The 27,360-nt window shown below is 40.6% G+C and overlaps 1 protein-coding gene and 3 non-coding genes across 4 annotated transcripts; all 4 read right to left on the bottom strand.

Annotated features, from left to right (window-relative positions):
• Positions 1–6,259: 6,259 nt before the first annotated feature.
• Positions 6,260–16,041, bottom strand: trim8b (tripartite motif containing 8b). Its single transcript, XM_072373950.1, has 5 exons — positions 13,483–16,041; positions 9,131–9,226; positions 8,743–9,008; positions 8,505–8,620; positions 6,260–8,402 (listed from the first exon to the last, which is right to left on the bottom strand). The coding sequence occupies exons 1-5, from the start codon at positions 14,086–14,088 to the stop codon at positions 7,702–7,704; spliced, it is 1,785 nt and encodes a 594-aa protein (XP_072230051.1). The 5' UTR covers positions 14,089–16,041; the 3' UTR covers positions 6,260–7,701.
• Positions 16,042–24,355: 8,314 nt separating this feature from the next.
• On the bottom strand, positions 24,356–24,469 carry LOC140279091 (U5 spliceosomal RNA). The gene has a single exon (XR_011909289.1). It is a non-coding gene; the product is annotated as a U5 spliceosomal RNA (small nuclear RNA).
• A 1,089-nt stretch (positions 24,470–25,558) lies between these two features.
• On the bottom strand, positions 25,559–25,672 carry LOC140279090 (U5 spliceosomal RNA). The gene has a single exon (XR_011909288.1). It is a non-coding gene; the product is annotated as a U5 spliceosomal RNA (small nuclear RNA).
• Positions 25,673–26,761: 1,089 nt separating this feature from the next.
• Positions 26,762–26,875, bottom strand: LOC140279089 (U5 spliceosomal RNA). Its single transcript, XR_011909287.1, has one exon. It is a non-coding gene; the product is annotated as a U5 spliceosomal RNA (small nuclear RNA).
• Positions 26,876–27,360: the final 485 nt, after the last annotated feature.

The raw sequence follows: 27,360 nt of genomic DNA, 5'->3' as shown, positions 1-27,360 counted from the left end.
ACAGACAGAATGTACGATTGTCCCTCTTCATCTCTGACCCTTAACTCCCTCTTACATTTAACTCCGATGAAGTACTGTGGAAAACGGAGAGACACACTTAGAAAATATAAAGGCGTTAAACAGAAACTGGGAAATATTTGCTTTCTGGTTAGCTGAAGTTAGGTGAGATTAGAGGGTTAGCTTAGTTTAGCATAAAGGCAGAGAAACAGCTAGCATGGTCTTAATAATGCACTTTGTCTTGTTAATATATGAAAAAAAAAATCATGTTCAACAGCTTTTGAGCAAGTAGTCATGCAAACAGTGAATACTTATCTGATATTACCAGGTTATTGGTAAAAAAAAGAGTGTTTTCAATCTTCGTGCTAAGCTAACAGCTACTGATGAGTGCATCAGTCAATATTTACGTAAGAGTGGCATCAGTCTTCTCATCTAAACCAAACAAAGAAAAAAAACAAAGTTCACTAATATCATTCTTACAACATAATAAGTGATGTTCTTTTGCAAGTCAACCCACTTTTTTTTAGTGCTAGGATGCCATTGAACACATCAGGAATGGATGATATTCACCTTTAAATCCCACTGTAACAGAGCAGATTTCCTGCTAAACACAGCCTTTTATGATGATAAGACTATTTTATTATTTTGATCTGGACAGTGAAAACATGTTCCAGATAGTAGTTGTCACGGAGACGTCTCTTTATATCAGCAGGTTGTTGCTTTTGTAATTTCCTGATCCTCCATGTATGCTTTGGTAACCTTTTACACTGAAGACAAAAGCCAGATGGCAGTGAATATTGGTGTTTTTAATTCTGTACATTGTGAAAGGCTTTCTTTCATAACTACTTGCTAATTCTATCCATCCTTTCATCAAGGACTGGAGTTTGAAATTACTATTAGGTTCGTATTCTGTATTATAACCCAGCTCATGGAGTTCAATGCAGTCATGTGGCATTAGAATGAAGTGAATAATTAACTGGGAAATTCATATAAATATATCTTCAAGGATGGCTTAGCAACCCTGGGAAAAAAAAACAATTTAAAAATGTCCCTTTAAGACTTAATGTGACACAGGTTCCGCTGTGCTCTGACACCCATTATTTCCAATGGTTTCCACTGGGCAAAGTTGCTGTGCTGAGCAAAATACAACAGGCTGATGGGTGAGCTTGCGTTGTGCAACGACTTGTAAAAATGAACCATCCAGTCAGGCACTGAAGAAAAATTGGAGGAAAAGCTTACTGCTAAATGTCTAAGTTTCTTTAATTTAGTAGGACAGGTTTGAATTTATTTGGAGAAGTCAGGGAATCTTTTCTTGGTTTCCATCCAGGAAGGCATATCAGGTGTGTTCTAACAGTAAAATATTTTTTGTAGATCAGGGATAGAGTACAAAATGATGCAGTTGCAACAGCGTTTTAAACATTTTTCCTTATTTTTCTTTGTCTCCTTCAAACAGTGTGCTAAGCAGGCACATTGCAAGTCACACTGTGACTGATACGCCATGATGAAGAAAGATTTTTGACTTGCTTCTGCACAACGAAATATATGTGTGGTCATTAATGAGGGACTTTTGTTTAACTGTGACAATATCTTAACTTGTAAAATGTCATTAGGATGTATCTCTGCTCTCCTGAAAGTCACCCAGATCAGTTTTAAATTCTTACCAGTGATCCTCATAGGAAGTCAGTAAAACTATTATTTCAGTGTTTTCATGGAATGTAAACAGCTCTGAACAATAAAATATCCATATCTTCATATGTGAGAATTATCATTATTAACATTATTTAGACTTTAAAGCACATGATTGCACTGAAGTCATAAAAACTAATCCCAAATTGCAAAAAGTGACAACCTCAGGAGTTTATAGGCCAATAATCCCCCATGAAGGGTTGTTTTTCCAACTTTACCTTTTAAAAACATACATATGAGCTGCTGTACAGCATGTTAGTGAGCTTTAGTGACTGTGGAACACTACATTAACTTTGGACAGACCACAGCTTGCTTTTTTTTTTGTTGACCTGTCATGCTCTGCTTCCAGCATTATCATCATCATCTGTGTACTCCTGATTCTAAAGTCGAGAACCAAGCAAGCTGTCGCCAGTCTTTATGCTGAACTGAGATAGACATTTTACTCCCCATAAGGATAAACATTTCTGGATAAACAGGTTCCCCAAGAAGGTTAAACTGTTCCTATAATGGATAGAGCTTTGACTGTAGAGGAGGGGGAAAAAGTATGACTAAAAATAACATTTTCTTTTAAGAGTTTTTCAAATCTGTCTTTTATGTGTCTGCTGAAACCTGAAGAGCCTGAAACCTCTAAATGAGTAAACAAAAACTTCTGTGGTTTTTGCATCACTGAGTAAAGACTTTTTTCCTCTGTGTGTCACTTTACGTGTGTAATTTAAAGAATTGTGTGTGTGTCACATATCAGGACGTAGGCGACTGGCTTAATGCTTCTTTCTCCTCGTGGATCAAGCAGCTGTTCAGCAGCTGTGTGCACAAGTGCGAGTGTGTCAGGGCATAAAGGGGGGAGTGTTTGTTAGTGTGTGTGTGTCAGAGAGAGAAAAAGACAGAAAAGCAGCGCTGTAATTTATGCAGCACCTCCGACCCCTCAGCTCTTGGCTGCCTGTGTCTGCTGAGGTTTGCTGACGTGAGAGAAAAGGCAGCACATCAGAGCTGAGCTTGAGCTGGAGAGGGGAAGGAGGTGGGAGGAATACGAGGGTGGAGCAAGAAGCAGTATGACTGAAACATTTGGTTTTATGTGTATGTTAACCGCTGACTGTTGTTAGGAAACACATGGCATTCAGAAACTCTTACTCACATGTACATGAATGCATATCTTACCAAATTATGAAAAAACACAAAGTAAGATCATCCTGGAAGCGGCAGTTGACTGCTTAGTAGGTTTCAGCAGCGTCACATGATCTTCTTCAGCAGAAAGAAAACGTATTTTCTTACAAATTAATAGACTTTAGAATAGTTATTTGATTAAAACTGTCTCATCTAACCACAAACCTATAGTCTTCTGGTTTTCATTTACCCTCCGTGGTTCACATGTTCCTCAAACACGTACAAGTGGATCATCCCTGCTGTGTGAATGGGATTGAGGCTCAAAGTGCTGGGTAGGGGAAAGCAGTAATGCAACGGCTTAATCAGGCTGAGGGGAACACACACACACTCTGAACAGTCATCTCAAGACTCTCCATCCTGTTTTCTCTCTGCAGGCCTCCGCCCCCACACACTCATGAGTCTTATTTGCACTGAGTGGACACGGAGATATTCCAAGTTTTGTCTAAATGGGTTTTTCCACTATTAATGTGTCCTGTAAGATAAATTAATACGCCAACAGATTAAACAGAAATGTGCAGCCCGGCAGATTATTTGTTCGTTCAAGAGGACAGAGCAGAGATTGTACGATGTCAGGGCACAAGTGGGAGGACGCTGTTTATATAAGATCATATGAAGAGTAAGCAGATGACTGTAGAGTTGACTGTATGGACTGAAAAAAGGTAAAAGTTTGGTGAACAAATGTGAGAAGCATCTATTAAGTTTACCTCTAAATTATTGTTGTTGCATCTGCATTTACTGTATATACTTTAGCCCCCCTGTACACTAGTTTTCTGAGGTTATACATAAACAAAATTGAGAACTATTCTAGATAGATCTAACAAAAAGCCAAAACTAATAATATGTATCATCTTTATAGCAATAGCCTTATTCTTTTGTGACACAGAACCTTGTAGCCATGCTAACAGCACTGTGAAGCATGAGTAGACTCATGTACATGAAACAGTGACTTCAGTTCATGTTCCTGTAATGGGCTTAGCTGTAAACCATGTCAATATTACCACATAGCATCTATTTATGCCAAATAAATATTGCCATGCCCAGTTCCAAATCTGCCACCAAATTCTACATTTTAAGCAGCTATTTGTCTCTATTTTTAAACTGTTAAAATTAAGACGGTCACATGGAAAATTAAAACCACTGAAAACTTCTTCAGCTACGTTCACACTGCAGGTCTTAATTCTATTTTGTTGCTGAGATACAATTTTTTTGCGTGGTTGTTCACACTGTAATTTAAATGCGACCCTCACTGTTAACAGTCTACGGCTCTACGGATGTGACCCACATGCACAGAAGAAGATGTGACGTCACACGCACAAGTAAAAATGGATGCTACACGTGTCAGTGTCAGTCGGAGCCAATAAAGTTATGAGGATTTTGATTGGGTCCAAAACCTCTTTTTCTTTCCACTGACTAGCGCCATCAAGGGCGTCTGCCATGCTTGTTTTGTCGGTTTTATCTTGCCGCGTCCCGCCCTCTCCGGCACAGAATTGGGACCTTTGTTTAACTTCAATGACATGAAAGTCCGATAAAATGCGACTTGTTTATAACATCAGATATGTGTCCGATTTAGGACCACGTATGAAAATGGGCTGGGTCTGATTTGAAAAAAAAATCGGATATGTGCTGTTCAGACTGTCATAAAAAAGAATCAGATATGGGTACAAATGTGCAAAAAGTCAGATTTGGGCCACTTTTGCCTGCAGGGTGAATGTAGCCTAGTATCTCCACTGCACCTGCAAAATGTTGACCCTTCCAGTACAACATAATAAAAACTAGTCAATGATTGAAGAAACGCTTATAATGTCTGCTGGCACTAATAATTGATTTTTGTACAGACAGTTGGAGGGAACCTACAGTTCTATGAGGGTGCATCTCCAGCAGAAAATCTCCTGCTGTGAAGTGCATGTGCAAACAGCAGCTGAGAAAAGATCTGTACCACAATGTGTGCAAAGCCTCCTGAAAATCTCCGGGGTTCTGTTACACAGCTTCCAACCTGTTTAATACCCATGTTAACCAGCTATGACTATGTTTTTTCACTTTAAATGTATTAAGGTAGGGTTAGGGTCTGTTTCAAAGTCAAGCTAGCAGTTTGTTAGCATATTTGTCAGTTTGTTTTTTCACTTTCCTGCGACACGGTATGGGCTTCTTAAAAATCGATCGCAGTAGTTAAAAATCATTTTAAATTTCTCAAAGGAATGGAAACCGTTGAAGGCAGAATTTCACACATCTATTGGAGATTTCCAGAGGAATTAATAAACTGCTGAATGACTTGCATACGCATGAGGTGTTTGTGAACAAGACAAAAAATTCCAATTTGGCAAATTTTAGATAGATGTATGCCAAAAAAGCGGCTAAATTAAGGCTTGAAGAGTCAAACTGATTACTACATTTTATACTTTTTTTTTTTCTTTGTTTTTAACAAAAAATGGACTCGAACTTGTTTCTCCCCATGTAATGTTAGTATAGTTCTGTCACAATTACTTCATGTGCAAATTTGATGAAACTGGATAGGAAAACAACAACAATTAGCTTTTTCCAATTGCTGCAAGGTAGTTTTCATCCACCCAAAGAGGAACATATTTCCTAACATTAAGCACCAAGGTGTACAGTCTATACATACGGTATTATGGACAAAATACATGTCATGTAGAAAAGAGGCACAATACAAATTAAAGAACTTGCTTTGAAAACCTTTAAGACGCATAAACTACATAAATGCGCTCGCCATTGCTCGGTTAGAAATCCATCTACTCAGTAAAAAAAATTGGTTAAATTTGCTTTTGAACTTTTTGCATTAAAATGTATTCAAAGGACTATTATTAGCTTAACTATAAAAATAGCAAAGTGGCTAATTTATTTAGCCAACCTCCCGATACAAGCAGAGGTCTCTTCAAAATCCACTGCAAAATTCAAATTTTTCTTTCAATCTACTTGAGGCAAATTGCGAACTCCAAAATGCAGTTAAGTGTTTTGCATGCATACCAAAGATCATAAGGGAGTTTGTTCTCCCTGTGTGTGCATGGGTTTTGGTTCTCCCCAAAAACATACATGTTAGGTTAATTGGTGACTCTAAATTGTCCCCAAGCCTGGATAAATGGTGAGGGTTGTGTCAGGAAGGGCATCCGGTGTAAAACGTGCCAATCATGTGGCGACCCCTGATAAAGGGAGAGGTCGAAAGAAGAAGTAGTATTTACATCTTTCATATGAGGATTTACATCTTTCATAGGAACAAATGGGCTTCACACTGCGTAGCACAAAGTTGAAACGGGATGCGTTCAAGTACTTACACACCGTTGATTTTCTTTCTTTTTTTTGAGATTTATTTGCTATAACAAAAATAGAAAATTTGACCACCTTTTTCTTTAAAATGAGTTGATGGGATTTTCACTTGGGAGAGTCAACGACAGAGACCAGGTTAAATTTGTTTTGTTTATTTGGAACCCTTCTCCAAATCACATCTGTAATTTTTTCATTTCACAAAATATTTACAAAAAAAGATACTTTTTTTTTTTTCCTCTTAATGTCGGGTGTTGTAACAGCTCCCTTTTAGGACGATGAACCGTTGCTTTCAACTCTCTGTGGAGTCTTGCTCTTTAAGAAAAAGTTCGTGAAAAAAGTTCCTCCCACGTTGTTTCTTCCATACACTCATTTTAAGACGGCTTGCAGTTTCCCCCCTCTTTTTTTTAATGAGTGCTTTAAAAAAAAAAATCTCTCTTCCTTGCATGCTTTCAGCAGCAAACAGGAAGCCAAGAACTTGTGTGCTTATTGAGAGGAAGTGACATCTTTGCCCTGCAGGAAGTACAATTACAGCATCATCACATTGTCCAGATGCTTGATTGGTTTGGTCAGTTCAGTCTTGCCCTTTTCTCTACAATCAAATAGTCTCTGTGGACAAGTATGATACATATCGATGTACCAAATAACACAAAGCTATAGTAATCACTAAACGGAAACAGTCTTTTTAAGATTTTCTGTCCTTCTGTGGTTGTAGGAAGGAGTAACGAGTAAAAGGGCTAAATTCTCAAAAACACAGAGGCCTGGAGTCAACCAGCCCTTCAGACGCAACTCTGTCATCCGTCTGGGGGTCAGCATCTGTAGTCCTGGCATAGAAGGCGCCCACAAGTACACTGTGGGTATTCCATGGAAGAGCATTTTGTGTTCAAGCTGTACGATCCATCCCTGAACTCAGCAAAGAAAGGAAGAAGTGCCAAGATGATAAAAATCAAGAGACACAAAAGGTGTGCAGTCCCTCTTTAAAGGATCTATCAAACAAAGTCAGCTATGTGGAGAAAAATATGAAGCTAATAACGTAAGGCAATTGGCCTCAGTATAACTGGAGGGGCAATTATATCACTGAGCTGAACCCGGACAGCTCAACACTGCACGGTATTATCCCTTTTCCCTTTAGCCTCAGTGAGAAGCCTTGAAGAAGCATGAGAAGATTTTCCAATAAGAGTTCATTTTCAATCGATCAGTCTCCTACTCTATAAATAAAAAGACGCATGTCATCCTCCCCTCTGCAGGCCACTCCTCATTATTTCTTATTTATGTGTTAAATACTGAGCCGAGCTGTGCCAGAGTGAGCAGCTGGCTGCTTATCCGTTTCACCTATAATACACTACGTGAACCACTGACTGAAAATGAAGGAAACTAAAAACAGATAAACCCTGCCCCCCGAATGTGTGTACATGTTCTAGCTCAGTGTGTTCAGATATAAACATTTATTCTAATGTGTGTGTATAGTGTAACTGCAACCCCACCCCCCCAAGTTAATAAGACGGTAAAGGTGTGCTATTTTGGTGCCTGTCTCCATTATCAAGTGTGTGTGTGTGTGTGTGTGTGTGTGTATCTGCTCTGTTAACTGGTGACGTAGTGCTTTGTGGAAGGCTGTCCATACAGCCCATAGAAATCTGCATGTCTGTGCGTCTGTGAGGCATCTATCCAGTCCCTCACTGCCAAGCCCTGCATGGACGGACCTCCAGAGGCCAAACCAGGAGGAGGGGGATAGTCCTGAGGGCTGACCCAGGGAAAGGAGCCCGAGCGTGGGTATGGAGGATGGCTGCGGTGGCCCGACACAGAGGGCACTCCGGAGCAGTAGCAGTTATCCATAGTACACACTAGGATTTTGCGGCCACCGTACTGAGGGAGCACGGCTTGCTGGGAGGAGTGCGAGGAGCTGCTGCCTCCGGGAGGAAAGTGTGAGGAACCGAACACGGAGCTGGAATGGTGGTTGGTCAACGAGCCACTTCCGCTTCCTGTGCCGCCGCTCTCGCTGATGTGAGGCGGGGCACAGGGGCCGAGAGGCTGCTGATTGGTGGACTGACCTTCTCCAGAGGCAGAACCAGAGCCCAGGTAGGGCTGTTTGGCTAACGATGAGGAAGATGATGAAGAAGAGGAAGATGAGTCTTTAAAACCTGGAGCGGCGGTTTTTCCAGCGCTCCCATTTCCCTCTGGGAAGGCATTGGAATGTTTCCGTTTCTCTGCCCCAGAGCCGGAGCTCTGACCGCTGGGAAACGCAGGAACAGACTGCAGGAACGTCGACGGAGGCGTGAGGGGAGCTGAGAGAGGAAAAAAGTGTGAAATGAGAGGATATGAGTGGTGATTAAAGCAAAAACATTGCTGTAATGCTCTGCATTGAAGCCGACTGGTTGAGTTTTTACCTTCGAGTGTTCTTTTTAAGCTCTTCTCTCTTTTTGAGATCTCAGAGATGAACACTTTAGAGTTTAGATTCCCGACTTTGTAAGGAGGGAGACTGCTGCCCACACATGCCTGAGACCTGAAAAAAGATGCCAAGAGATGTGTAAAACTCATGATAAGAAGGGTTGGAAGCACTGCTCGTTCACAAAAGATCCAGTATCAGAAAAGTAAACCGAAAACCGTACACAACTCCTCTCTGACCTGTCTGTGAGGATTTTAACGGGCTTGGTGTTTTTCATGAAGCTCAGCTCCTCCGCCTTACTGAAGGCTGTGTGGATGGAGCTCAGCAGCTTCTGGGCTTCGTGGCGCTGCTCTCCCAAAGCCAAAACCTGGGCAGCATTTTCCTGACAAAACCGAGCCTGAGCCCGATCCAGAGCCTCCAACGTATGGCCCAGATCCTCCTCCAGGAGCTGGTGCATTCGCTGGTACTGCAGGCGCACCTCCTCTTTCAGCTCACACACCCGGTCCTGTGGAACGAACAAACAAAAAATAAATAAATCACTCTACTCACAGTGAAAGAGCATTACATAATGTTGTGTGAAAAATGTGGTCCAACTGCCCGCAGAGCAAAGCGCTGCCTTGAACTTACCTCCACCACACACTTGTCGGAGTCGAGCTTGCAAAGCTGTTCTTCGATCTCCTGCACTCGCTCCTCCACACGCTCCTGTTGTCTTAACAGGTTTTGCTGAGAGGAGGGAAAGGAAAGAAAAGTCTCAGTCTCATGACCTCAGTTCGCCACTAGCGTCCCCTCCCCATACCAGAGATATTAGAATCCGGGAGCTGGCTAATTTAGTCTCCATCCAACACACAATCCCTGCGGGGGAGGAAGGAGGGGGGATGCTGTCATAGCAACCAACAGCTATTTTGTGTTTGCATTACTGAGTGAGGACCAACGTTGGGGGAGCTGGGGGCGGCAGGCTCAGATGGATAAATGGGAGAAAAAGCTCCAGCAGCTCTGCTCTCCCCTCGGTGCTCCTCCTCTCCACTGTCCTGTCCTTTTCTTCCTGAAACACGTGGATTTCACCAGCTTTGTGCGTCGTGGTAATGTTGTGGCAACAGCGCCTGTTATTTCTGGGATGATGATGATGGCACGTGAGCAGCAGCAGAGGAGCGCTCGGCCAAAAACTTTTCGTTCTGCTCAGCCTGTGTCAATAATAAAGACGTGACATCAGCAATCCTTCAAGTTGCTCCCTAAGAGTCAGAAGGTCGCAGTTTTTCCTAAACACCGCCGTTAATATTCAACGTAAGGAAAAATATCAATGAAAGTCTGAAACTGAGTTAGCACCTCTGTGAGCCCTTTTTGACAAACCTGAACCAGAAAGTAGAGCCAGTTAGTTACACAGGGATCCCCTCTCCTCCTCAAAGGGCCCAAGCATTAGATCTGTGGACCCGAACGTGGCTTGCAGGTGCTTCTTTGAATAGGAGGTAGTTCTCTTTGCACCCAATAGTCATCACCCGCTGAGATGTTGCACTCGTCACCCACAGATTCCTAAAAAGTGTGGACACTTCATGACGTCACACCTGTCCTCTGCCTTCTCTCCAGCTGAGCCACACATGCCCAGAGACACAGCTGGAGGACCGGATATTTTACACCACCGCGTAGCAGAAACCGATCGGCTGACTTATTGAGACGATTACTGTAATTATTGTATTGAAAGATTATTTTTCTCTGCCATATCAGCAGCTGTGATATTTATTAATTTGACTTTTTAAGCAATGGCACAGAAGAGATAAAAATAAGCAGACTGATCAGATTTAGACTTCCGACTAGCTCCGAGGATATAACTAGCAAAATTATAAAGTGTTCACATTAGCAAAGCTGGAACCAGCAAATGTTTAGCAAAAAAAAAAAAACTGGGTCAAACAGAAAGAGAAAAATAGCTAAATATCTGTTTATATGTTGACAAACTGATGATCAGTGCAGTATCTTGAAATTTACTCTGAATAGGATACTGATTTTATGGTAATCCTTTAAATGTTTGTAAAGACAATTCAGTCCAGAACCAAAGTGTAACGGTGCCACTAGATAAAAAAAATCTCCAAAGTCATCAGATTCCTCCACTCGAAAGAAAGAAATCCTTCCTAAAAATTACTGGAAAACACCCACCAGTCTCAAAAGGGATTGGACCGAGAGTCGTCATCGGTCTAAAAGTGAACGATCAGTTGTTCCTCTCAAACTGAAGGCTTGTTCGCATGCCATCATCATCATCATCACTGTCCAGTCATTCCAACCAACAGCAGCTGATTTTATCATTAGTGATCAGCTGCTTTAGAGCCTGACAGGAATGAAAACCTGCATACTCTTGGGCCTCAGCAGCACATGGTTGGGAATGGTTGCCCTAGATATCTCTCTCACACACACACAGACACACACGCACACTCACAGTCGGCATGGTTAGATCCGGGACGGTGACCTGGTTGTGCTGACTGATTGAGTTAGGCTCTGAGCAGAAGCCGGGGGTGGGGGGCAGGGTTGAAGGACTTGAAGCTTTGCAGAGGGGGTGGATGGGTATCCAACCACATGTATGGGATACCTTTCCGGGGGGGGGGGGGGGTTTAAAAGAGGAGAGGGTGCTTTTTAGCTGTCATTTCCACACAGTGTCTTTTCCATCAGAGCCACCAGAGCAGGAGAGGAGGGCCACGGGGAAGGTCGGCCCTTGCCAGAGGTGGCTGGTGGAGGGTGTGAGGGAGCTGAATTGGGTTTGGGTGGGGGCTGCAGGGCGGTGTGACCGTGTGTGCGCTTTAATTACATTTATCATGAAGGATGTGCGGGTAGTCACTATCAAGATGGAAAAAAAACTAAAACATCCTGTAATTTGAACACATTTATAGCATGAAATCATTCAAAAGAGGTGAAAGCCACTGAGATCAGACACATCTGAGCCTTTTTTTTGTTTTAGAACATTCAGGAGCAGATGGGCTTTATGCCTTTATAAATGGATCTAAAATGGTCTTTATGTTAAAGTTTTTAATGGAGTGATTTAATTTTTTTTTTTTGTCAAAAACACTTTAACTAAAGTTAAAATCACCTCTTAGATGTCCGACAACCCGAGAAGGACATTTCAGCACGGACAGTTCATGCCGTTCAAGTCCCAGTGTGGCGAATGTGTGCAACATCATAAAATACTAAAACTCACAATCAATGCAGCTGTGTTGTTGTTTAAACGATTAGAAAATCTGATACCAAGTTCATTGGATAAGATCACCCTGGACTGCAGTAAACTGCTGCTTTTCTTGGCTAAATAAATAATCCTTTAATTTAAAAGATCATTTGCAGATCAATGATAGCTTTCGCATTATTTCCGATGACTGATTTGACATTTTCCCGATCTCTAAAATGTGAAGGAGAGGAGAATGCCGAACATACAGCATGTCTAATACCTTTTAGACTCCGTAACTGGTGGATACATGCAGTTGTTTTTAAAAGGCAAACAAACCAAACTGGTTCTGGGAAATGGGAGAAATCTGTATGGAAACCAGTGGAAGGAGCTGGGTTTCCATGTAAATATCAAGCAAATCAGAAACCAACTTCAGAAACGCTGCACACGAGAAAACACTAATCGGGCATGTTTCTATTCACGGGTGTGTACGGTGAACACATGAATACTCCTCGACCTGTGAAACCTGAAAAAGATCCAGGTGCTGGTGGGTTAGTTGGTCGTGTCACAAACTAACAACAATTACTAATTCAGAAAAACACACTAGTTTTGGTCATTATTTCTAAAACTTTTAGATTTTTTTACTTTAACGAAGACGCCACAACGCAGATATCTCAGCTAATTTCCTTTGCAGACACAGAAAAACGTCCCATAATGATGGGAATGATAGTCAGAGTCAGTCCAATGCAAACGATAATAAATCATTAGGGATACTGCTCTCGTTGCTTATTTACACACCCTGATAAAGTTTAATTTTCAACTGCTAAATGTCAAACTAGAAATGACTCATCACAGCTCTTTGAGTTTAAAGTTTTTTTGGCAACATTTGTTTCCCAAGTGACTATTTAAAGAAATATAAAGCTGAGTCATAGCTTTACCAACAGGAAATACACCCTTACACACCATGGCTGACACCTAAAGAGGGTGTTGGGTGAACTAAATGAATCAGCCAGTAGTGACACCATCATGGTTTTACTGACTGACCTCCTGTTGAAACCAGAGACAGTGAACACCAAAGCCCCAGAAGGAGGAAGGTTAATAAATAAAAAATAAAAAAACAACCCAAGTAGACTGCAGAAGCAAGTGACAAATCACTTTAATCCGCCTTCCCCTCGACTTCACTCCGACCCACCCACCTCCCCCTCTCACAACTGGCGATCCCTGAGCTCGGATGCACCTGTGCTGGGGAGATAAGGCCCGCTGAGGGCCCCTCATTGTTCCACCCTTGACTGCATTGTTTGTCATTCCAACAGATGAGAACGAAGGCTGGGATGGATCACAACTGAAAAAAATTCAAGATAGAGTCGAAACGCTCCAAAAAAAAAAAAAAAAAAAAAAAAGCAGGAAATTCTGACTGACCGTTTCTCTAAATATATTTCACAACAGATCGTACTTCAGTTCTTCAATAAGACACATTAAAATATGTCTCTTCTTCTGTTGACATTTGAGGACTACACAGAGGATGAAAAATGACCTTGCTGGCTCCTGTGATGCCATTACAAATGCACTTAGGCAACACTTATTGATCACTGATGAACAGACAAATTCTTGCAAGTAGAGCTGCAGCAAATGAGTACTTTCTCGATTAATGGTTTAGTCCGTGTCATGTCAGCAAGTCGTAAAAGAAGAGGTATGTCACAAAAAATGGTGACGTAGAACCAAAGAGTTTCGGTCATTCTTAGGTCAGAACATTAGTTTCCTTTTAAAAATCAAACATTTCAGACCCATTTGTACGTCCTGCTGTGTCTTTCTGAGCATGAATAAGACAAAATAAAATACTTACTCTGATGTCGTTGCGTCGCAGCTCCACGTCAGTGACCGCGTGGCCGTGGCTGGGGTGGCAGCGGGCAAAGCAGCAGTACTGACACACTGCCGTCTGTTCGGCCTCGCAGTGGTACAGCCTGTACTCGTCATGCTGCGGGCAGGTCCAGGCCTTCACCGCCTCCGCCTCCACCAACAGGTGCCCGAGGGCCGAGCACGGCTGCTGCAGGTGTGTCTGGACGTGGGACTGGCAGCACGGGGCGTTGCAGCGCAGGCACACCTTCACTGCGGGGAGTGGCGGGCCTCGGCGGCACAGGATGCACTGCAGGGCCGGCGTGGTGGCCTTCTCCACGCTCAGGGCGTTGTACTTCTCGACTATGTTGGACAGTTTGTGGTTCTTCTCTAGGCTGGGCTTCTGGGTGTAAGCATGATTGCACTCAGGGCAGCGAGCCAGCGAGGAGTCTTTGGCCCAGGCCTCGCTGATGCAGCCCCGGCAGAAGTTGTGCTTGCAGGGCAGCTGGATGGGATCCGAGAACACGTGCAGGCAAATGGGACAGATGAGCTCCTCCTCAAAACAGTTCCTCCACGTCTCAGCCATGTCAGAGGCCATCATGGTGCAGGCAGGCATACACTAAGAGTTTTCCACTTCTTCCAGACCTCTAGGCCTCAGTCTCTCAAACGAAACCCGACACGCTCTCAAAATCAGCTGTGACAACGAGATAAAAGGACCCGAGGCTGTCCTTAAAGATCAGTCTTTGTGTGCCAACCCAGTGGCCAAATTAGATGAATCTCCCTGACAGATGATGAGTATTGCTTATTAATGCAGCATGAAGGCAAATTCCAGAAACTTGAGGATGCTCCAGGCAAAGATGACAACACCTTGGTGATTTCCACACATAAATACAGGGGCTGACGTTATACCGATTACAGGAAACGGTGCTTTCCTTTCCTCTAAATGAGCCCTCAGAGCTTCTGTGTGTGTTTATAAGCCTGCTTGACGCAAAAAGCCTGTCTGCTACAGACAAGCCATGGAAATGCAAACAAGGCACAGAGAATTCAATATCTACACAATAACATTCAAGCAGGAGACGAATCCATCTCTGTGTGACACATGAAAGGACTCTTGATCTTTACTGCTGCCTGCTCAGGCCCTTACCTTAAAGAGTCCCCCCCCCCTCCCTCCCAACACACACACTTAAACGTCGGATTATGATTGACTGTGGACCAATTCAGACCAACAAACGAAGCATGAAAAGCACGAGAAAGGACTGGTCGAGTCCACACCCTGATTACCATTCACACGCAGGACGCTTTTAAAAACCTGAATCTGTTTTTATCAGGACTTCAAGGACGCTTGATTCCCTCGATAATCACAACGCAGCGCAATGCTTTTGTCCGCTGAATCATAAGTATCTGAGGAGCCTCTAACAGCAGTTTAATTACACACACAACACGCAAGGGTTTGGCAGTAGACAAGAAACGCAGCTTAAGTGATCAAATGAAAAAACACTGGTACATCCGGTCCTTCATTTAGACGTAAAAAACGACATTTCTATTTGATGAATAACGACTGCTATGGGGCACAGTTCGCATATCTGTACACAAGGCCTCAGCTTTTCTGCCAGTTTGCTGTCGACAACAAAGGCCTTTTAATCTCATTAAACTGAAAATCATACCCAGGCCATCATTTCGAGGCTGTTTACTGCATAGTTAATCGTTTTAATGGTCCAGTCCAGCTCCTGCGCACAAAACAAAGGGTTTTAGGATCCGCAGGAATGTTGGCTGCTGTTGCAGAGCAGTTTGCTCCCCCCCCCCCATCCAACACATCTATCAAATATCTCCTCACACAAAGATTGTTATCACCATTTCTCAGATGTACCATATGGTTTTTCATTGGTCTCCACCTTACACACCAACTGAAGCCTCAGCCTTTAGCCAACAACATACTGATCTACTTCCTTATCTCGATTAAATCGCGTAAATTACCTCAGACGTCACCTCACCATTTTTTACCATTGCACAGGTACATATAAACACCAAACAGAGTCCGTTTTCAGACAAGGACGGTCGTTGCTAATAAAGGCTGTGGTCATAATTTCTACAGGCAGCCATATTTATAAATTCAACTAATAAAATTACAAAAATATACCCTCCTGATCTTAAAGGGGACGTCGCGTTTCTGTCCTTGTTGGGGCTAGCTGTCATCAGCCATCTTGCAAATCCTCATTTTTAAAAAGGAGATATCCGCCGTGAAAAGGCTGTAGGCTGTTTCGCCAGCTCTGCCTTTCGATAGCCCATCTACATACAAATACATCTACGCAAAGTCTAGTTTTTAAACAACAAAAACACGTCTTTTTTTCTCGGTACTGTAGGTCCGATGGAGCCGCCTGGACGGGGGTATGTTTCGTGGCCTGATGTGTCCTGTGTGAACCGACTCCGTGGTTCATATAAATCCAACACGGTTGTGAATAATAATGTGTGTTTTCTCCCCCCTTTCTTTCTATCTCTATCGACCAGGCTGTGGAGAGACAAGAGGAATGCAGACGAACTGACTTAAACGGGTCAAGACAGACCGGACAACACACTTCTTCCGGATTTGATTTTCAAAATAAAACAGTCTAGCCTTTGGCAATGGCAAGAAGCGGAATAGCTAGTTAGCTAGCAAACACTGAAAGACAATATTTCAGTCAAGACAGTAAACACACAAGATATTATTTATCCATGGTGTATTTTAAAATGTTTTTCTTGAAAATATACTTATATTTGTGTTAATTTCAACTTCTAGCTAGTGTGACTCTGTGGCGTCTCGGCTCCTTTGTAGGGGCTCAAGAAATTGAACAATATTATATAAAAGCACATTAGGACAACAAGCACAAACTCTCAACAGCAAAACAAACAAACAAAACCAGTATTGTTTACATCATTCACATGTTATGTTTGAGTTTGTTTAAAAGCAGACAGAGAAGTTACCAGCCTAGAATGGCCATTTTGTGGACTGCATTGGCAGTGACAAAATGTATGTATTATAATTTAATATTTTCAATACTGAATACTTTATATATCTGTTCCACTATGTTGCACAGGAAAATGTTTTTTCTTTTTATGGTAGAAAAAGTCATTAACAAATCACAATTTTGACACAAAATATGTGCACCACATTGACCCTGATGCTTTAATCCAGCGTGAACACAATGACTTACATATAAGTCTTGCTTTTTCTCAGTTCCCAGTTATTTACATAGAACACCTGACATAAATAATTCAATAATAATGGTATGTAGCTGCTCTTAAGGGACAAGTTCAACATTGCAGCCTTTGCTGTAAAGATATACACTGTATGATTGCCGGAGGAAAACCTTTATTGGCTCGCTGACAGTTGGCATTTTCTGTTACATTTGAAAAGTCAGCTGTCTTCCCATGTCCAGTGATAATTCAAGCAAATCAGCTGCTGGTGTTTGCTTCATACAAAATGTACCAAAAAAGTAATCTAAACATCATATTTCTTTATTGTGGAAAAGATTGAGCAAGCAAGGCCTTTTTTATTGCTCAGCTCAGCCATCTCATCTTTATTTCTCCAGTGATGGAACAAATTTGACCAAATTTTTGATTAGTTTGCTTTCCATGTTACTGCTGTCTCCCTCGTTGATTTGTTTTGATTATAGACTAATACCAACTGTAGACCATTTACCTGCTTAAATGATAGCAAAATAGCAAAGGAATAGACCACAACTCTCATTAAAATAGCTTTTGTGTTATTACCATTGAGCTGCTTCAGAGAGAGGGTTCCACGAATTATGAAGCTGCAATCTATACCTTTCACAAAGTAGAAATGCCAATACAAAGAAGACCTCTTTCATTAGATATACAAATCTACTGGAGAAGAACGAAAACCTCCAAGTAACACTTCCAACAACTACAGGCATACCCTTGACTGCAGATCCAGAAGCAGACTGAGAGAACAAACTCTCATCCCTATAAATATGTTCTGATGATTCACTTAGTTTTCAGCTTTGATTAAGTCTCCATCAACTCCAAAAACAATTCTCTGGTGGAGAGAACACTTCTTACCCTTATCTGACAAGAACAAAAGACTGAACAAGCACCGAAAAGCTCAGCTTAAGATGTGTAATAATTATTTCTAAAGAAAACTCAGGTCATTTGATACAAGATCAAAAAGAGGTATATAGATGGACTAGGAGGCAGAAAGAAGAGCTCTTCCTGCCACATCTTTTCTAACGAAGCGCCTATAAGGAGAAACAACTTGGAGCTGCTGTGCAGTACACTGCACCATTCGTCACAGGTGGATTGAACATGAGTGTTCCATGTATGGGGTGTGGGGTACTGAAGCTTTTGTGCCGGCCCTTCAGGCCCCATAGAGCGAGACTTTGGCTTGCAGTGCAGGGAGTAAGTCAGAACTCGATGTTTAAGCACTCTCTGGGTTGGTGGTGAGAGGCTGAAGTATCTCAGAGTATTCCTCATGAGTGGGGGTAAAATGGAGAGGGAGATTAATGCTCTGTTGGGGTGAAAAAAGAAGTGAGCTGAAAGGCTGAGCTACTGAAATACCAGTTGATCTACATTCCACCCTCAAGCATGGCTACGAGTCGTGGGTAGTGACCCAAAAAATGACATTGCAGATACAAGCAGCTGAAATTACCCTCCAACGACGGGGGACTGGGCGAACCCTAAGGGGCAGGGTTGGGCTCGGAGTAGTGTTGCTGCCAGTTGATGTGGTTCAGGCATTGGGTCAGATTGCTTTTCCGGATGCCACCCAGGGGAGGTGTTTCAGTTATGTCTCACTGGGAGGAGTCCTCAGAGCAGACCCAGGACTCACTGGGTAAACAATCTTAATGGGAACAATAATGATCCATGAGATGGAAGTTCTACCTCACCATAACCATAACTCGGCGTATATCCATACAACGGAGTGAACGGGGCAATGACGATGCAGCCTCTAAACAAAGCATTATCTGTCTTTATTTCACCAATACTTTAAGATGAATGAATGAACGAACGCGTACTATAGCTCTGTTAGCACATAGCTACTGTTATGTGGCTACTTGCAGCCATAGGAGAGCTAACGGAGGGAATTCTACCCACACCTCTACTGGGACGACATCATCGACACGCATGGCTGCAGCACAGCTCATTCACTCCGGTAAGAATGTCCATCTTACACAATAAACTGTGCTCCAGGGGGGCTTGTGGACGAAGTGGTCCCAGTAGAGTGCCCTCTGTAGAAATCCCTCCGTTAGCTCTACTATAGGCACAAGTAGCCACATAACAGCACCTATGAGCTAGCAGAGCTATAGTACACGTTCATTCATTCATTCATTCATCTTAAAGTATTGGTGAAATAAAGACAGATAATGCCTAATTTAGAGGCTGCATTGTCATTGCCCCGTTTACTCCGTTATATGGATAAACGCCGATCGCCAGTTATCTAAATAGCTTCCGAAGGATGCTGACTTTCATCAAACTGTTCTTAGTGAGTAGATAAATGTATTTCATGCCAGAAATAAGGTCTAGGTTTAAAAATACCAGTGTTTCCCTTTAACCCTTTTCCCTGCAGCCCAGTCCTGAATAATCTGTAGATAATGGACAGATGGACTGAGGAGAGCACAAGTTACCAAAATCAAACCAACATAATTCAGTTTCCTGACAATTTACACATTTTTATTTTACAACTAATTGAAATAGCATTTCATGATTGAGTTATTTTATTATTGAATCAAAATACCTTTTCAAACAATAAATGCTGTATATCAAACTGCTATTAAATGTTTATTATCCAGTTTATTACAATCTTGTGACCAGCTTCAGCTTCCCTGAATGCTCGGTGTGAGCAAGGAATCCGACTCTGTGACTCCAATACAAGTGTAATGCACATGCAAGCATATTTCTGAATTTTAAAATTGTTTAAAGCATGGACTAGTTTGCAAAGCTAGTCCCGAGCATTATTTTGAAGCCTCCTCGCAGAGCTTCCTGACTGATTCAGGCTCTCTCTGGCTGACCTGACCCTAGTTTCTCGGCAACATCAGCCGCCCCCTCTTTCCATCTCCCTCCACCACCTCTCCCTCCCTCCTTCCGGATCAACTCTACGACCGTCACGTGACCTGTCACAAACTGATGTGCGTCACGTTCAAACCGGGAGGAGCGAAGGGCCGAACCGGGGAGGAAAGGCCCAGGAATCCCATTTTAACGGGTTTCCTGCGTGTGTTAATGGGCCTGGACGCGCACCATGCACTTGCCGGAAAACAATTATAGAATATGCCAAGAAAACGTCTACATTGAAGATATCACCTTAGCCAAAGCACAGAGGAGCTGGTAAATGGCAAAAACAAAGCTGGTAGCTACCCTTAGTTGTTCAGCTACTCTGTTATTGGGTTTATCACTGCAGAGAAGTGAGGAATTTTAGCAGTTTTTCTGTTTAATGAATTATTACATTAAATATTTGTTCAGTTGGTCATTACGTGATCTGGTAAAACTATAATGGACACTTAATATTCCAAATAATTACATTACTGAAAAAATTACTACAATTCAACATAATCATTACTTAAAGCACTTTGTGGACAACATTTCCCTTGAAAAGTATGGTTTCATTTGAGGTTTTTACTGAGCTATATTCTTAAAAAGCGTTTCTATCATGGCGGTTTGATGATTTGGAGCTGCTTTTATGTAGTAGCATGTTGATGATGATGTTTCAGTAAATCTGCAGCTGTGGTAAAAATATAAATCCAATGTGGTGCAAAAGATGCAACGTTTGCTTCTGAAATGTAGAGAAATATGTAAAAAAGGTGAAAATATAAAAGAAACGACAACAGTTACCAGGTTGTAACTTTACTTGAGTAGATCATTTTAAGCTACTTTTCACCAAAGTGTACCTAAAATAGTAAATAACTCTAAATGTCCAAATAAAGCCCCCAAATTTCTTAATCATCACAATACTTTCAACTAAATGTATTTGAAATACTTTTGTATTGTAGCAGTTCCCGTCTGAGAGTGTGCACAAGTGCAAAATGAACAGTTAGGTCAACAAGTACACAGGCACTGACACATTGCTCTTGTTTTAGGTACTGATTTAAAGTTACAGATATATAAGATTTAATATATACTTAAAATTTAGGGTATTTGCATGTTATTAGGTAAAAGATTTGGAAATTACATTTATATTTAAAAAGCTGTCTGAGTGGCTCTCTATCCAAGTGATAGAAGCCATCTGCAGGCTGCAAACACAACACAAGAAGATCAGAGGGAAAGTAAAAACGTTAAAGTGGTCCAATCACCTTTGGTAAACACAGTGGCGAGCTCAATAACATCAAAAAGGCCTAGACGTCCACAGAAGAGAGCGGTAGTGGATGATTGGGGGATATTTCCACTGTAAAGAAAAACAGTGAACCAATAAAGAGTAGCAGTGAGGAAAGATTGTAACTTCAGCCGGATGACATGGGCATGTACGGCTTCTACCGGTACAAAGTCACTGATGCGTGCCCCAAAAGACCCTCAAATTAAAGCAGAGTCTGCACTTTCTGCTGATATTCGTTATATATATTTGTTATATATAACTGCAACTTGGATTTTTTCGACAACCAGTTGAAAGGACAAATAATAGTGTCAATGGTCTTGATAAGCTAAAGGTCAAGCTAAATCATCTCTGCTGATGCAAAGTTGAACCTATAATGATTTTCACCACGTTTTATTAGTAAAATATCCAAATTGTAGTTGTGAAATGCATGCTCTAAAGTAAGAAGTACAATGCTATTCTCATTTCCTGCATTTGACAAATTGATAGTATTCAAAGTCTTACCAGAGTCTTTAAATCTACGTCTTCAACCAACCAGTTAAAGTGAGCTTTGTTGTCATCCAGACCACAACAAGAGGTGCACAGCAAAAATAGCATGTGATGTAAGTATGTGAACTTGAAAAAAAAGAAATTTTTTTTTACTAATATACACACACAATTGTAACTTTATTCTGGACTTAATGAATGAATAATTTATTATTGCAATCCTGCTACAAACGGTTACATTTATTGTTTTATTTTCCCATGTCTCTATATTTTCTGACGCCATCTGGTGGTCAAAAACCTGCATCAGCCACATATGAATCAATTCAATTTCTGTTCAGTGTCTTTCCTTTTTCCAGTGTTTAAAACCATCCTGCATTTACGAAACACTTAAAAACAGCGCAATTTTCTAACAACATGTTATTTTTCTGAAGAGGTGATTTAAACTTTTTACTAGTTGTTTTAAAAACTAAAAAAATGTTGCAAACTAGCGAAAACTGAGTCAAATTCCTTGTGTGTTTACATACTTGGCCAAAAAGCTGATTCTGATTCTGGAATGTACCGGCTGTAGTTTACCTCAAGTCTACTTCATATTTAAATAACTTGTTTAATGCAACAACCTTATTGCTACTTTATCTATAATCATCCTCACGTTGACATCCACAATTTAGCTGTATAATATATTCAGTATCAAATCATTTCCACCTTTAGCTGGACAAATATAAATTAGTTCCAACTCTTATGATTAGCAGACAAGAAAAGTTGCAAGAGCCCATCAAAAATTGACGATTGAAGAACGCGTGTCGAACGGAACGTGCAAACAAATTTTGAAGTTATTTTAAGTGACAGTTAACCACAATAAACGTGGGAAAAAAACACAAGGGGCAATAAAAGAAAAGGCAGCAATCAACCTGATGAACACGAGGACACAAACGCTTTGGTATTTAAGTATGAGGATATTTCATTTTCTTGGTTTTGTTTATCCTTTCAAACTGAGCCGCAATGCATCATGGGATCGTATTAGTGTATATGGATCATCCCAAATATGGACATCCTATGTCTATGATCCCAAATTAAACACTTTAAAATGCCACATTTCGTGTTTAACTTAGAAACATGTTGCAAAGTTGCATCATATTTTAAAGAACACGTTGATAGTCTACTCACAATTTGGAAATGTTTCCAATTATGGACGTCTTATTTTAAAAGATGGAGGAACGACACCCTTTAAGAGCTTAAACACCCTACACTATTTATAACTCCGATTATTCTAGAATGACCAATATCTTAATGTGCAAAAATATGCGTGTATCTCGCGTGTATAAATTGCATTGGTTTATAAACTTGACTCACGGTGATACAAATCTCAGTTATTCATTGGGCCTTTATGGTGCATTCAAGAGCACCCGTCTATTTCCTTATTTCCCAGCTCAGAAGGTTGTTTAAAATTTCTGTACATAACTGTATATGTTTGGACTTATTTTCGTTGTCATTTTGCTCAATCAAACTTTTTTTTTTTTTTTTTACACACCTGTCTTTGAAGCCGTAACCTCAATGAAGCAGCAGGTGGAGCCATTTGTTTGGTAACTTTCTGGAGAATCTTTCAAATCTTTTTCAGAGTAATCTAATGTTCAGTCCTGTGATTTGATTAATTGGTAGAAAACACACTCAAATCTGTTGATGAACAGTGAAACAGTCTCAGCCGTCACTTTCAGAATTTATAGACTAGTTAAAGCCTTTCACTTTTATCAAGAAGCATCTTCATGAGTGTTATGCCCCGTCTTGGGGTAACCACAACACAACATAAATGTGACCCATTTTCCTCAACCAGCCACGGACAAATTATTTAGAATTTAAGTTTATTCATCATTCATATAAGAAATATAATGTCCACTTGGAGATAAACTAATAGGCTTAAGGTTGGGCCAAGGTCAAAACAACAAACAAATAAAACTATCTTTAAGAGGGAAGCTGACCTAAAAGCAAGTTCAAAACAAGACAACCACTTACCTCCCTAAACCAATAAAACAGGAGAAACTCAAGAAAATAATATGGCAGCCCACCCCTAAAAAACTCCAACATACAACTTTGGTTACGACGCAACGGGACTGGTGGCAACAGTGTGGCTGGTTGGAAGGAGAGGGCGATGAGTCCACCTGCTGTCATCATACCAAGTCTTTATCAAGAAGTTCACTCCCTGGTAACCAAGCCTCTATGGTTATTCTTGCCCTGCTCATACACTTTATCTCTTTCTCCTCACTTCCTCCTGTTGTGTTATCTTTGGTATCTTAGCTGACTCTGTTGCAGTGTTTTCTTGATTTATCTTGAGAACCTTCATTTGTGATGTGCACAACAGCTGCTGCTTCTGTGAGTCCCCAACATGGAGTCCAAGTGGCTCTTAATGCAAGTGATCTAGGCCTTCTGCAGGCTGGTTGGTGAAAAAAAGATATTTCCAGGCTAAGGAAAATGTCCTTTAGTTGGACAAGTTAGCTAAATATGCAGTCACAGACAGATACAGACTAAATAGTGATGCATAAAAGACAAAGTAAGTCTAGAATTTTGACCAAGACATGACAACTAATTCATTATTCATTATTCAGACGCACAGCAAAAAAAGCATGATGTAAGATCTTTAAAGTAAATATATTTCTTTTTTTCTATATTTTCTAGAGCCATCTAGTGGCCATACTCTGCATCTGCCACCTATGATTTTCAATTTCGAGTTTCCTGCTCCTGTACTACTACTACTCCATTTTATCCATCAACACCGTTTTTGTTGCTTTTTTCTCTACTTTTAATGAACAAAATGACCGACGAAATTGTTTTAATCACTGGCTGTAATTTTCCTCAAGTTTACTTCATATTTAAATATCTTACTACGTAAAGCTAGCATAGCCTTGAAAAAAACCTATAGATCTATATATATCTATTAAGACTATAAACTATATTAACCGAAACTTGCATCACGACTCCAGTACCATTATGTGAAAAGGTTCGTATGTTCTTAAGGAATAGTCGATCATACACAAATGTTTGAATGTATCATTTCTACCAAATATCCAGTTATACTTAATGTAGTACTTTCAATTTGTCTTATACAAAATCAGGAAGCCCGGCTTGCGCCGAGCATCAAAAAATTAGTTATAACTCATATTGTTCCTCTCCACGGAAATCTTTAGTAAAAGGCGAAAGATTTATACGATCTGAAGAGAAACATGAGTGATCTACCTTCTACTAGGAAAATGGGCACACTATACCTGCGGCAGTACCGTTTTAAGTGACGGTTTCATACAAAGAACATTGACAAACAAATGCGGGAAATTAACAGAAAAGGATATAATTCAGTTTAAAAACACGAAGAAATTAGTATCTGAGTATTTCAGTTTGAGGACAGTTCTTTAATTTGGTTTTGATTCCCGATTCAATCTCAGTCGCAACGCATATAAAGGGGAGGGGCTGTCCCGGCTGTCATTGGGCGAGAGGCGGGGGACACCCTGGACAGGTTGCACATATGTCTCGGCCTTCTGCAGGCTGTAAACACACACCGACAACAAGCAGAGGAATTCTGAGAACATTAAGGTGGGGATATTCAGCCACACAAAACGGCAATGGTTGATGACAACAAGATATTTCCACGCTAAGATAAATGTCCTTTAGTTGGACAAGTTAGCTAAATATGCAGTCACAGACAGATACAGACTAAATAAAAGACAAAGTAAGTCTAGAATTTTGACCAAAACATGACAACTAATCCATTATTCATAGACGCACAGCAAAAAAAAGCACGATGTAAGATCTTTAAAGTAAGGTTTTAACCAATGTACACACGTTTATTAGATATAAATATATTTCTTTTTTTCTATATTTTCTGGAGCCATCTAGTGGCCATACTCTGCATCTGCCACCTATGATTTTCAATTTCGAGTTTCCTGCTCCTGTACTACTACTACTCCATTTTATCCATCAACACCGTTTTTGTTGCTTTTTCTCTACTTTTAATGAACAAAATGACCGACGAAATTGTTTTAATCACTGACTGTAATTCTCCTCAAGTTTACTTCATATTTAAATATCTTACTACGTAAAGCTAGCATAGCCTTGAAAAAAACCTATAGATCTTTATATATCTATTAAGACCTATAAATTATATTAACCGAAACTTACATCACGACTACAGTACCATTATGTGAAAAGGTTCGTATGTTCTTAAGAATATACTCGGTCTTACACAAATGTTAGAATGTATCACTTCTGTAAGATTGCCATTTATATTTAATGTCATACTTTCAATTTGTCTTATACAAAATCAGGAAGCCCGGCTTGCGCCGAGCATCAAAAAATTAGTTATAACTCATATTGTTCCTCTCCACGGAAATCTTTAGTAAAAGGCGAAAGATTTATACGATCTGAAGAGAAACATGAGTGATCTACCTTCTACTAGGAAAATGGGCACACTATACCTGCGGCAGTACCGTTTTAAGTGACGGTTTCATACAAAGAACATTGACAAACAAATGCGGGAAATTAACAGAAAAGGATATAATTCAGTTTAAAAACACGAAGAAATTAGTATCTGAGTATTTCAGTTTGAGGACAGTTCTTTAATTTGGTTTTGATTCCCGATTCAATCTCAGTCGCAACGCATATAAAGGGGAGGGGCTGTCCCGGCTGTCATTGGGCGAGAGGCGGGGGACACCCTGGACAGGTTGCACATATGTCTCGGCCTTCTGCAGGCTGTAAACACACACCGACAACAAGCAGAGGAATTCTGAGAACATTAAGGTGGGGATATTCAGCCACACAAAACGGCAATGGTTGATGACAACAAGATATTTCCACGCTAAGATAAATGTCCTTTAGTTGGACAAGTTAGCTAAATATGCAGTCACAGACAGATACAGACTAAATAAAAGACAAAGTAAGTCTAGAATTTTGACCAAAACATGACAACTAATCCATTATTCATAGACGCACAGCAAAAAAAAGCACGATGTAAGATCTTTAAAGTAAGGTTTTAACCAATGTACACACGTTTATTAGATATAAATATATTTCTTTTTTTCTATATTTTCTGGAGCCATCTAGTGGCCATACTCTGCATCTGCCACCTATGATTTTCAATTTCGAGTTTCCTGCTCCTGTACTACTACTACTCCATTTTATCCATCAACACCGTTTTTGTTGCTTTTTCTCTACTTTTAATGAACAAAATGACCGACGAAATTGTTTTAATCACTGACTGTAATTCTCCTCAAGTTTACTTCATATTTAAATATCTTACTACGTAAAGCTAGCATAGCCTTGAAAAAAACCTATAGATCTTTATATATCTATTAAGACCTATAAATTATATTAACCGAAACTTACATCACGACTACAGTACCATTATGTGAAAAGGTTCGTATGTTCTTAAGAATATACTCGGTCTTACACAAATGTTAGAATGTATCACTTCTGTAAGATTGCCATTTATATTTAATGTCATACTTTCAATTTGTCTTATACAAAATCAGGAAGCCCGGCTTGCGCCGAGCATCAAAAAATTAGTTATAACTCATATTGTTCCTCTCCACGGAAATCTTTAGTAAAAGGCGAAAGATTTATACGATCTGAAGAGAAACATGAGTGATCTACCTTCTACTAGGAAAATGGGCACACTATACCTGCGGCAGTACCGTTTTAAGTGACGGTTTCATACAAAGAACATTGACAAACAAATGCGGGAAATTAACAGAAAAGGATATAATTCAGTTTAAAAACACGAAGAAATTAGTATCTGAGTATTTCAGTTTGAGGACAGTTCTTTAATTTGGTTTTGATTCCCGATTCAATCTCAGTCGCAACGCATATAAAGGGGAGGGGCTGTCCCGGCTGTCATTGGGCGAGAGGCGGGGGACACCCTGGACAGGTTGCACATATGTCTCGGCCTTCTGCAGGCTGTAAACACACACCGACAACAAGCAGAGGAATTCTGAGAACATTAAGGTGGGGATATTCAGCCACACAAAACGGCAATGGTTGATGACAACAAGATATTTCCACGCTAAGATAAATGTCCTTTAGTTGGACAAGTTAGCTAAATATGCAGTCACAGACAGATACAGACTAAATAAA

The sequence above is a fragment of the Leuresthes tenuis genome, unplaced genomic scaffold (assembly GCF_036924035.1).
Source record: "Leuresthes tenuis unplaced genomic scaffold, fLeuTen1.0.hap1 SCAF_20, whole genome shotgun sequence".
Taxonomy (NCBI): domain Eukaryota; kingdom Metazoa; phylum Chordata; class Actinopteri; order Atheriniformes; family Atherinopsidae; genus Leuresthes; species Leuresthes tenuis.
This window is presented reverse-complemented; position numbering and strand designations above follow the sequence as displayed.